Genomic DNA, 12,582 nt, shown 5'->3' with positions numbered 1-12,582 from the left:
TTGTTTTCGTCACGTTTCTCCCTCCTTTCACCACATCTCTGTTCTTCTCACTTTCCTATCTATTTTCTTATGTTTCTTTATAGTAGTTTTGTCAATGAATGGAAAGCTAAACCAATGCTAAAGGCTAAAAGACTTTCAGAAAACCACTTGACTGAATTCATCAAAACCATTTAAGTGTTACAAACATGGCGTCTTGGAAGTACAAGACTAAATAAATGTTTAAGACTTTTGTGTAAGTCTTTTTAGGTTTTTAGGTTTGGCAAAATGATTTTCTTTTTGTTCTTAAATTCAGAACTTTAAATATGCCAGAATTATTTTGTTCGCCTTTAAAAGATTTGTGAAGCCCAGATGATGATGGCTCTGTAAGCTTCTAGTTAATTTCACAGAATTTGACTTAAATGGAGGCAAAGCTGTGTATTTACTAAGAGAGAACACCTCAAGGCAGTATTTATGTAAAATCTCAGAAAAGGCAAAGATTTCAGGAGGAACTGTGGATCTCCTTAAGTCTGGATCATCCCTGGGTACAATTTCCAGATGCCTGAAGGTGCCAATTTCATCTGTTCAAACAATTATATCCAGCTATAAAGGCTATGGGAATGTCAGCCACAGCTTTTGGGAAGAAGACAGATTTGGTGTTTCACAAATTAAAATGAACTGGATGAAGCTGGTGAGTATTATCCATGGTGTGTGGATCCTGTGCCCAAAATGGGCTTAATGGGAAGAAATTACTCTAAAAATAACAATCAGACAGATTAGTTTGCAAAGTGTTGCTGCATTTAAAAGGTAAATTCAACACAAATTGAATTAGTGAGTGTAAATGTAGCAGGGTTGACATCGCCATTCAAACATTTGACACAATTCTACCAAATATGAAAAAACAAATCAAAGTTGAGAAAAAAAACAACATCGCTCATTACTCTGGCATTAAGCATATATCAATTATTGTGGTCATAATTTGATCTGATTCATGTTGGAGTGAGAAAAAATGTTATTTGTCTTATGTTGTTGTTCCATTTTATTTCAAATAAGACTTTGAAGATTTCCCAAAGTCAACAAATAAAATAACTGGTCGACTCTTTTTGCACGTTTCTCCTTTAATGAGAAAAATTACCAAAACTAACCCTCCAGGGTTATTTGTTCCTGAAAATGGTGAAGCAATAAAGTGTAAACAGCTTGGGGAAGGGGGGAGGAGGATCAACACCTACGGGTGTGTCTCTGTGTGTTTTCAGTTCCGATTAAAAAGCAGTGTCATTGCTCCTTTAAAATCAAAGCTGGCAGCGCAGCAGGGCATGGCCAGGCACCTGCTCCGAGCGCACAGAGCCATCCTGAGACTTTCCCCCTTACAAGTCAACACACAAAACAAGCGAGCATCACAAGTGACCTGCTGGGTCCTTTGAAGCCGCAGCTCACGGATTAAGTCGTCCGCGGCGGGTCCCACTGTGTCCGAGGAAGCGCACTGGAGGAGCCCGGGGGGCTGAGAGCGGTCTGACACCTGGAGGAGGATTCTCTGCAGCGCCACTGCTTCATGTTTGTCTCTCTATCTGACATGTACCCCGCCGAAGGAAAGGGTTGGGACGAGGAGGATCAGCCGAAGGGAGGGATGTCTGAATAACAAGGAGAGAAACACCCACTCTCCAGACTGACCGCGTCCCAAAAGGAGTGGGAGAAAAAGAGGGAGAGAGAGAGATAGAGAGAGAGAGGAGCGCTTCAGGAGGAAGCAGCGGCAGCTCTCAGACATTTTTTGGTTTTCAGAGGATCTCCTTTGGGGATTAAAAAAAAAAAGACGCTTTGAATTCATGAGTCCAGAGGTAGGAGCGCAATTTTATTTATTTTAATATACGCAGGAGTCTTTGAACGGCGCTGCATTTGGTATGCTGACTGATTATTTGGCTCAAATTGTGCTTGGAAACTTTGTTATGAATCAGTGAGCGATAGGCTGACAGGAAACCAGAGATGCACCTGTGTGCCGATGGCAGTTCAAATGGCAATTTAGAAAATTTATTTGAAACTTGATAAAGAAGAGTTTTTATTATTATTATTATTATTAAAATGGGGAAATGATTTTTGCACAGAAAGAACGTAGTTGGTGATTTCCAACAGGGGCGCCTCCAGAAAGTTTTCAGACAGACTGACCACATGGGGGCCCTTTAATCTTAGGGTGGCATTCTCAAAAAACAAAAAACAAAACTAAGTTTATTTATGCTGCAGCTAGATAGACAGAAGGTGGAGGCTATATTTAGAAATGGCAAAAAATATGACACCAATACATAAATAACCTTATCTTAAGCAAACATAATTAAAAAGTACACCTGAAAGTCTATGACTGTGTTTGGCAAATTATAGAGATGAACATTGCATCACTGACTTTCACACGCTCTCTATTCAATCTATTCATGTGCACATCTGCTATTGTTTTGTTTTTATGCCTCCTAACAATTTCAGAGAACGATTGCAAACTGTGTCCTGCATGCAGTGTTAGACAACAGCATTTACCTCTAATAAATTGATTAGCTAACAATCACGGTTACCTTTTAAATCTGGTATTTCTATTTGCCAAATTACAGGGTGGCAACTCTATCATTGTTAACCAGGAACATGACACAAGGCAGAGAGAAACAGTTTTGCCTTTCATTAAGAATTGCATGAAGAGAAAATGGGTCTGAAAAAGAACAAACAAAAACAAATCTTTGTTTTTTATTGTTTGCTCTCTTCTGTGTGGTGCTTAGAAAGGCCTATTTTTGCTCAGTCCCTTTTAAGTCCCCCTTCATAAAGTCTGATTGTTTTCATTTTGAAAACAATGAAAGCTGCCGACAATTTTCTGCTCTTTTAACACTGTTAGGTTTTCCTTCCTGAATGGATTGTTTTGATATGTAACGACTTATAAGAGATATTTGTGATTGAATGCTTGATCTAGAGTGATGAAAACTGGAACGGCATTAACATTATTTTTGAGTAAACAAATAATCTCCTTATTTTGTTTTAAAACTTTCAGCATATGCAAGTGCTGCAGAGAGAAAAAAAATGCTCATTTTCTGTTTTTATTTGAAAAAAACCCCCACAAAGCTTTCGCACATCCTACCTTGTGCTTTGAGGATTATCTGTACAGTGATTTATTTATTTCAAGTCTGAGCAATCTAGATATATTGCTGTTGAACATGGTCATGATCCAGAAACATGGAAAAAGTTTTGTGAATGTTAGCGGAGGACTTTTCAAAGGGAGAAAAGCAAATATTTTCTTCAAATTATAGTCTCAAATGATCATAATCCACAGGTTCTGTTTGCAACCATCAATTCTCAGACTCTCATTTGTAACAATTTCCTTCACTTCTTTGTTGATAAGGTTCAGTCCACCAGGTCATTGATCCATCTGTCTATGCTGCCTGCTTGGCTGTCTTCAATCAGCTTGAGCCTGTTTCATTTTAATTTGTAAACAAAGTAGTTGGTGCAATGAAACCTTCAGGTTCTTCCTGCATATTTTTTAAAAACAGGTGCTCCTTCATTTCAACCCTCAGTTTTTACCAGTTAAAACAGCAGAGCGCTTCCCAGAGCTTACCTGCATTAATTTTAGTCATTCCAGTCTTGCTTCTGCTTTTATTTTATTTTATTTTTGTTGTTGTTGTTGTTGTTGTTATATTAACTTATGTATTGGCTCAATACTGTGCAGCACTTTAAAGGTTTTTCTTTTAAAATGTGGTTTATAGATACAAATATATTTGGAGTAGAAATAGCCTTTTGCTTAATCTCTGAGTTATAATCTTCAAATCAAACTCCAACTTTATGTCTGCAGACTATAAGATCTTTGTTTAGGCTAACATAGCTTTTGTTTTTGGTTTTTGTTTGTGTTAAATTTGAGATGATCAAAGGTTCCAGATTCATAAAAAAATTGAAATGGAGTCAAGTCAAGTAACCAACTAAGTTATTCATACACTGAGCTGGACAAGATAGACACCAAATCTCCATTTATTGGAGATGCAAATAAGCTGTTTGCTGTTGTGCAGCCCCATCACAGAAGACGCCCTGGACAGGTAGCCATATCGTTCATAGCATTAAGTGCCACTGGCTCAGGGTTATATTTACTTTGTTCAGATCCAAATAATTATTGGTGCATGTGCTCTTTTATTCATGTGACTGTCAGCCAGGTTGTGTTGATCCCTTGAGTCAGATGATAAGGCGTCTTTAATGTTTCCATCTCTTCTGTAATAATGAGAGACAGACTGGGGGAGGGGGGGAGGCAGGTGACTGAGTGGATGCAGAGAACAAAAAGTGAAAGGTGAAATGGGGAGATAGAGGAAAAGAGGAGAGGTTCTGTTGTGTTTGCTCTTTTCGTCAGACAAAAGGGCTCATCAAATGTTCCCTTGGAACTGTCATTCAAACTACGGTCCTCCTCTCTGTCACTTTGTCCCTTCCTTCTGTTGGGCCTTTTGTTAATTTCTCAGCTTTTCTCTTCTTTCACACAAAGTCCTCTACTGTTTCTGCCCCAGTTTTCTCAGTGTAGGCGGGAGGGTCGACCACTGCTCTGTGGTCAGTCTAGACTACAGACTTCTGCTCTGTAAAGCAGGAGTTTAAGGCATGAATAACTGATTCCAGATCAGTGGATTGGACTGAGCAGTCTAGACTACAGACTTCTGCTCTGTAAAGCAGGAGTTTAAGGCATGAATAACTGATTCCAGATCAGTGGATTGGACTGAGCTGCTCTTGACCCCCAGAGTCCGAAACGCCTCGGTGGCACTCAGGCTGCTTCTGTTTGCTTCTTTATACAGATTCCTTTAAATTCATCCGATCTCTACCTGGTTCCCTAACTAACTCAAACTTCTCCCTCTCCATGCAGGTCTAGACTGCTAATGTTGAGGATGTTGTTGATGGGAGAGGTCAGGTGGTGCTGTCTGGCCCCGCTGGTTTTACTTGTCTTTGTTTCCTGTGACCCCAGTAAGGCTCAGGGTCAAGGTAAGAACCCCTTCCTCATTTTTCTCTGTCTGTTTCTCACCATCCTAATAACATCTCCCCCATATCCAGTCATTCAGCTCCTCTAGATCATGTTCAGTAAACCCCCCTCGCTCCTCCACATCATGCTCCCTCCCTTCTACTGTTTCCTCTCCCGTGTTTTGATCCGTACAGGTCCCTTTGTTGTCTCTCTCTCTTTGACTCTCAGACTCTGATCAGATCCCATCAGACTCATCATCATACTGCCTTTGTATCATTATACCTTTTCACCCGGGGAGCATGGCACCTCCTGTCAAAGTATCATCCTTTTATTAAACGTATTGTGATTGCACGCCTCATGCTGTTGTAATTTCTCAGAGCAATTTGCTGCACAACGCATCACACCTCGGTGTGCTTCGCAATTAGACACGTTAAGCCCAGGTTGATCAAACCGAGAAGAAGTGATTCTTCTGGGTGAGCGTTTTAATTAGAGAATGTTAAAAATCCTGATGGATTTGTGCTTGTCAATAAGAAGCTGACATGTTAAAATGCTTCTTCTTACTACTGATGTCTGCTTTTGCTCTCTTAACCTGGGTCCCTACACATTTTTTTATTTCAAATTTTTCGTCAAGTTTTCTTAATTCTCAGTTGTTTTAAACTCAAGTTTTAAAACATGCAACCTGCAAACCAGACAGACTGTAAGAAAGTCAAGGAAAATAAATAATTAGGGACAGAATGGTGGACGGATGCATGTATGAGTTTAGATGAATCAATTAATTACTATTCTGTGTGGATGAGTGCATGTGGACTGATAAATGGATCGAAGAGATGGATGCAAAGTTTTAAACGTAGAAATGAATGCAGCCAAAACACACACATCTAATGAGTGAGTCCAGTTGTGTTGGATGAATCCTGAATTTAGAGGATAGTGGCTCCTGAGGAGCGGACCTGAAGAGCCCTGATTTACACACTAGGAGAGCGACTGAAGTCTGGAAGATATTTTCCCATGCTCTATTTTATCTATACTTATCTTGACCTGAATAAAGGCTTAAGTAAAATCCCATATATTGGCAAATGGTGTGTGGGAATCCAGCCCTAATCTGCATTACTCATTCTTCATCGGAATTAAACATTTAACACCCAAAGTGCACAATGACTCACATCCACTGCTGATGTTTTTCACTCACAGCGGGTTGCAGTAACTGCAGAAATGATTGTCTGAGCTCAGATATGATAACTTTATCGTCCATCCCATTTGATATGGAGATATGTCTTGGACATATGGCAGAAATTTTTAATAGATGATAAACAAATAAAAATAAAAAATAAAAAACACAGAATTAACCAGTATAAACAAAACTCCAACTACATAAGCTTGAAATAATAAAAGCATATAAAACAGTATTTAAATCACTACATTGTTAAAAAAAAATAAAAGAATGTTCTAGTTATTATGTTACTATTTAAGGCATGGCTTGTTCAGAACCAACACAGCTGAAGGGATAAATGGGTTTTTGTTTATGTTAATGGGACCATCCATCTTCTACAAGATGGCAGCAGCTTAAATGAGGACTGCAGAAGATATCCTGAATCTGAGCCGCTTCTTTCTTTAAAGCGTGTTCATGTAAATCGAGGAGAGGACACATTTGCTGGTGATGATTATCTTACCCGCCCGCTTGACTACCTGGTTGAGCTTATTTCTATGTTTAGCCAAAAGATTCCCAAACCAAAAACAATACTAAAGGGGGGAACACTTTCAATGAATCCCCAGTAGACCAGCTGTGTTTACTTGTGTTGAAGCTCCTTATCTTTCATAAGAGAAATAGACGCTATCTTGCCTCTTTATGCACACGGTCCATATTGGGCTGGAAGGTCAGCTTGTCATCTACGATTGCTCCCTTGAATTCAGTGACCTGTTCCACTGCCTGCCCTCTCCTGACAACAGGTCTAAGAAAAGGCTCAGTATTTCCCTTCGGGCATAATTCCCTGGATTCCCTTATTAGTCTCATGACTGAGTCATAGTGTGTGACATTATGTCACTCATCAGACTTCGGGAGAGTTTATTTGCATTTGGCGTCTACCGTCAAAACAACGGGTCGTGTGTGGACTGTAATCACACAGACATGATGCAGAGGAAGTCTTAAATATTTAGCTCTCCTCTCTTTGCATTTATGTGGAAGTATACAGTATGTGGGTGTGTGAGCAGCTTGTATGCCCTTTCAGGATCTCCATTCATGCTGAGTTCCTGATAACCAGAAAAGCTGCAGGTTTCATTTAAAGAATCTCTCATCGAAATATTGAAAATGCATTCTCTAATCAGTTTATCACATATGAATATTAATGATTAGAACTGTTTCTGTGTTTCGGTTTAAGGTTTTCTTTTGAGTTTTACTCCTGAGTGGATTGGGTTGGTCTGCTGTGTACGTCTATCGTTCTGCTGTAAACAAGCATTTTAAAAGAAAATATCAAGAGTACATTTTTGTGCTCAGACTCAATCTACATTAATCAGGTTAATTTTCTTTAATATTTTCCTCTCTTTATTTGGGAAAAAAAATTAAAAAAGTAAACAAGAAGTAAAGTAAAAAATTTTAAAAAGTAAACAAATGAAACCTGTACCAAGGTTTTACAAACTAAAGGTTCCCATACTGTTCCTGTGGTCTGAAATCCTTTTAATGAGACACCAGAGAAGCGCTGGAATAACTTTTCTCTAGCTGTACATCTATTGTATTAGTGTAGTGCTGCCCCCTCCCCACTTGTTTCTCCTTTTCACTTTTTTCTTGTTACAAGAATATTGCCAAATTCGGCTGTTTGCACATTTGCTGGCAACTTTATGGTCATTTTCTTCTTGTTCTGTCTTTTTCTGTATCAGTAGTTGCATTACGAACTACTGCAGCTTTAAAGCTTCTCCTTTGCATTTGCCATGATGCTGCCACGTTTACATCAGCAGCAAACTTACTTGTGTTTTCTCTGAGCTTCAAAATGTCCAAATATTATAGATTATTATAGCTTTCATAATAACTACTCAGTACAATACATTAATTTCAGCAGCAGTATGAATAATTGATTTCATGTTATCTTTTGAAGCAATTAGATTATTTTAAGCATCTTTTTATGTTTTTTGCTAAAATAGTAGCAGAAAACATAGCAGTACTGATGATGGGAGAATTTCATACTGATCCAATATTACTGACTGCGCTACCGACGCTGCACCAGAAGGAGGCAATAATATTGATATTAACAATATCAGAACTGAAAGCAAGCAGATCCTGAGTATTCGTAAAGCAGCGCCAGGCTAAAGATTTTATTTAAAATTTGCTGACAGGTATGAAGTTAGCTATTATGACCTAATCTTTAATTCCAGATGGATTCACCACAAATACAATTTTTGAATTTCCACTTTATGTCTAAAAATCACAGTTTTAGTCACCAAAATTTTAATTAGTGTGGACAGGGTTCAAACTCAATCCGCATCTGCCTTTTTTAAAACTATTTGCATCAATGTTAACAGGGCGTTTTAGTTTATTCTTTCCTTTTTCTTTCTCCTGCACTCCATATTTCTCACCTCTAATCAGCATTTCTTTCATGTTGCGTTGGAAGACTGCGGTTTGATCCTAGTCAATCACAACTAAACAGGAGTGACCCCCCAGATGCTGGAGGAAGTGCTCCTCCGTCCCTTCATTAGGGAGGTCATTAATGTCTGCTGGGTCTGCTTCTGTAAGCTGCAACATCTGGTCACTGTGGATTTGAGCTGGAGGATTAGAGAGCGCTCCGCTCATTCAGGATGTTTGCATATGGTACTGAAATGTCTTGATGTTGTCAGGGTCTCCCTCCAACGGGGTGCGCCAGAGCAGGAAGTTTTATTACGAGGAAGGAAATGCCGCCACTGGTCTGGAACTTAAGCAAGACAATCGGTACCTGGATTGCTTCTTCATCTGTGCATCCTTCGGTTCGTCTGCCATATAGTGTCTCCAGTAGCTGCCACTAACGCAACATTTACCCTTTCAAAATGCTTCTCTTTCTGACTGAGTCCTTAAAGTTTCCCCAGACATACAGTAAATATTTATCCAAAGATGCAGATGCTTTCATTCTAACCATGTGTAAATGCTGTCAGCTTCAGCAGATGTACTCATGACTTGGGCAGTCAGTTTGTGTTTGACCTGCATTCAGCTTCTTCTTAATGTCAGCAAAGTCTGTAGTGTCGTTCTGTACACTTTTGATAAGCCTGAATGTTACACCTGCAGCTTAAATTATCAAGCTCCTGTTTCAGCCTGTGAATGTAGGTTGAGGATGGGATTAGCCACGGCAGAGAGGAACCAGAATATCAGCAAACTATCATGCTCGCAGCAGTACTGCTGACAAGAAGACTTCCCACTATATTTAGTATACCACTGAAGGCTGCAGGTAGTCCGTGCCGTTCTGCAAATAGACATTTAAGGGAAAGGAACAAAACATTTACACTCTTCATACGTCCTTAAAAATTTCTGTGCTGTTCAGTTTTTTATGAGAGTTTCCAGGTTTCGTTCAACAGAGGGTCAGGAGGTTTCCTAACAATATTAGGATTCAGCATCACAGATGTCTGGTTTAATATTTCTGAATAATTTCTATTCGCCATCAGGTCATGGAGGTAACAGGGGTGCAGGAGAGAAACCTAGATATCTCCCTCCCTGCTGATACCCTCCAGCATATTACGGAGGTCCAGAGTAATTCCCAGAGCAGAAGGAAATACATGTCCTGTTAGTGAGTTCTAAGTCAACTTTGGGGTCTTCTTCCAGTGGATCTTACCCACAAAACCTCCAAACAGAAGTAGCCGACTTGCATTCTTGCTCAAATTACCTAAACTGACTTGTTCTTGCAGAGGCTTTTCTCTGAGCTCAGATGAATAATGGAGCCCCTCACCTTCTCTCAGAGGCTAGGTCCAGCCAGCCAATGGAGAAAGCTGATTTGAGCTGCCTCTCCTGGCCACAGATGAGGAGTGCAACATAGAAGGATTGTTATGTTGAGGGCTTCGGGGCAACAGTGTGCCTCAAGAGGAGTAGCTCAAGAATCTTTGTCTTATTTATGAATGATGGTGGAATGCTACAGGAGATGGATTGAAGAACTGGCGCCTTGTTTGCAGGCGTTGCACTCGTCTGCCATGTTGAAGAAAATCAGGTCCATGAAGCAAAGCTCTGAAGATATTTGAGCCAAACAAGTTTTGAAAAGAAGCAAAAATGTTCAAGGCAAACACAATGGAGTGGTACTAACATAAATATTGCTACAGGATAGGAAAAGGCTACAGAAAACTGCACCAGTACAGTTATCACTTGTTAGCAATAGTAATGAGACGAAAAATGAGTCATTCACAGAGTTAGTCTGGTTCAAAAAGAGAATGCATCCAATAGATTAAGCCATCAAAAGCAGTCCACACTAAACTAATTCAAGAATGGCTTTTAGCATGCTGGAGTCTGAAGGTCTACCTGCATGTTTTCATCGGTTTGCAGTGGAGCCGTAGCAGTGGAGCGCACAGTAGATTGTCAAGTGTTCCTCAAACTTGCATGAAAGAGTCAAAGCAACACTGCAGGTATGTTTTTGATGAGGGAATAACATTATAACATGATGTAAAAAAAAAAAAAAAAGTCTATTTTATATAATACCACTCATTTAAAGTATTACACCCCCAAAGAAACTCTACTGGTTACACTGGTAGTATTGAATGTCTAATAACCTCAATTCTCTATCAATAATTTTGTCTAAGTTCAGTATAGCTTAATTTACACTTGTGTAATTTCAGGAAGCAGCATTTGGACATAATTCTTATCCTTTGTTGTGCTGCAGCTTTCTTCTGTCCGACCCATGAGAACCGCTACGACTGTTCTTTTTTTTTTAAAAAAAATAAGTAAATCAAGCTGTCAACAATCTGCTTCTTAATTTTCTTTAAATACATGTATTTCTAAAACTTTAGACAGACCGGCGAAAGAAAATGCAGATTTGGCTCTCAGTTTATTCTTCTCCGGAGGGTAGTGACCGATACCTTATGTTCCTGTTTTCAGCCGACTTCATTCCCAGGCAGCTAAATCTCTTTTTAAAATATGTATTCATATATTCAGCTCTGAATAAGTCATGCATCGTAAAGATTTTATTGGAGACGTGGGTTGGTGTTTGTTGCTTCATGGCTTTGTGCGTGTTCACTTGCATGGTTAATTACCGGGATTGATTTTGTCGATTAGCTGGCAGCCCGGATCAATATTTAGCTTCAGGATATATCAAAAGAGATTATGTGCTAAAATGTATATTTGCACAAATATTGCACTTTTTGTGTGTGTATGTGTATGCGCGCGCGCGTGTGTGTGTATGTGTAGGGCATTACTATTACTGAGAGTGTTGGGCAGTAGTTTCACTTCTAATGACCAAGGGGAGAAGCCAATGATGGGAAATCATTTATTCATAAACAAAAGCGGTGATGAGATGGGACAACCTGTTTTGAATTTAAAAACTGTCAAATTATCTGAGCCGCAGCTGCTGTCACCTTCTCATCTGGCTCTGCTGACTGCAATCCAGCCTGTCACGATCATCTGCAGCCTCACACTAAAAAAAAAGAGCGTTGAGTTAGCGGAGAGGCACCGCGGCCCTCTAATACCGACGGAGAGTATTGATGATTCTCATGGCCTGCTGTGACTATAAATGAGCAGCATTAACTGATGAATGCTTTGAAAGCCCTTTAGGAGAAAGTTACAGACTATAAAAGCAGTGTGACTGGTGAGTGCACCGCTTCCTTTACCGTATCCAGGTCACTCTACATCCAGAATGCATGCATAAGCTAAATTACACAGCACTGAAGGTACAAACAGGGAGCGTCAGCTAAAGCAGCAGCTGTGTGACAAGCATGAAATAGACTACAAGCTTTTCAGAACATAAATATTCTTTTTCTAAAAGATTGTGCTGATGTTAAAGTTGAGCAGATATTGCATTTGAGCGCAACTCTCTCCTCCTAGCCTTTTTTCTGCCCCACATAACAAAACGAATATAAATGTTCAGGAACAACAACGAGTTTGTGCCTTAAATTTGATGAGCTTGGACAAACATATCAAGAACATATTTTTGAATTGTACTTTAGACAAATGGTGAAAATGGCACTGCAGGGGGGCAAAACCTACTTTTCTTGCCCACTGAGACATATGAAGAGGTTGTGAATTTTGTATTCATGACACTCTGCAAAAAAAATAAATAAATAAATAAAATATCCCACAAAACAAACAATCCCTCAGTGCTACTGAGTTTAAGAATAGTGTGAATATTTATAAGCCTTTAGTATCTGTCATATAATCTGATTTTTGAAGCAGCAACCTTCAAATGTCAGTGCAGGTTTTAGCTCCGAGATGCACCACAAATCCATATTGAGCAAATGAAAACGCTGCAAATATTTTTGCAGGCTTAAACAGTTTGCGCTGTTATCCTTTGTTCCCATCTGCAATTATGATGATTTTGGCATACTGCTAATGGAAACCTAACATTTAGTTTTTCAGAAAATCTAAATATTACCTAAAACCAAATAAAAGATTTTATTACACAGAAGTCAGCCTTCTGTTGACATACTGTGATTGTATCCACTCAGTATTTGATCAGGGCTCCTTTTGCTTGAATTGCTGCATTTATTGCAGCATAAAATAGAAACGATCATCCCGT

At 39.3% G+C, this 12,582-nt stretch overlaps 1 protein-coding gene across 4 annotated transcripts in view; it reads left to right on the top strand.

Annotated features, from left to right (window-relative positions):
• Positions 1-1,252: 1,252 nt before the first annotated feature.
• Positions 1,253-12,582, top strand: part of col14a1a (collagen, type XIV, alpha 1a) — a 130,067-nt gene continuing 118,737 nt past the window's right edge. For 2 of the 4 annotated variants that reach the window (XM_016681239.1, XM_016681237.1), the window contains exons 1-2: positions 1,254-1,808; positions 4,829-4,944. In XM_016681239.1, coding sequence (XP_016536725.1) covers positions 4,842-4,944 — 103 coding nt within the window. In that variant the 5' untranslated portion in view covers positions 1,254-1,808; positions 4,829-4,841. Of the gene's footprint in view, positions 1,809-4,828; positions 4,945-12,582 lie in introns of all 4 variants that reach the window. The other 2 variants (XM_016681238.1, XM_016681240.1) reach the window with 2 other exon arrangements.

This window comes from Poecilia formosa, unplaced genomic scaffold (assembly GCF_000485575.1).
Source record: "Poecilia formosa unplaced genomic scaffold, Poecilia_formosa-5.1.2 Scaffold273, whole genome shotgun sequence".
NCBI classification, from domain to species: domain Eukaryota; kingdom Metazoa; phylum Chordata; class Actinopteri; order Cyprinodontiformes; family Poeciliidae; genus Poecilia; species Poecilia formosa.
Note: the sequence above shows the minus strand (reverse complement) of the source record. Positions and strands in the feature narration are given on the sequence as shown.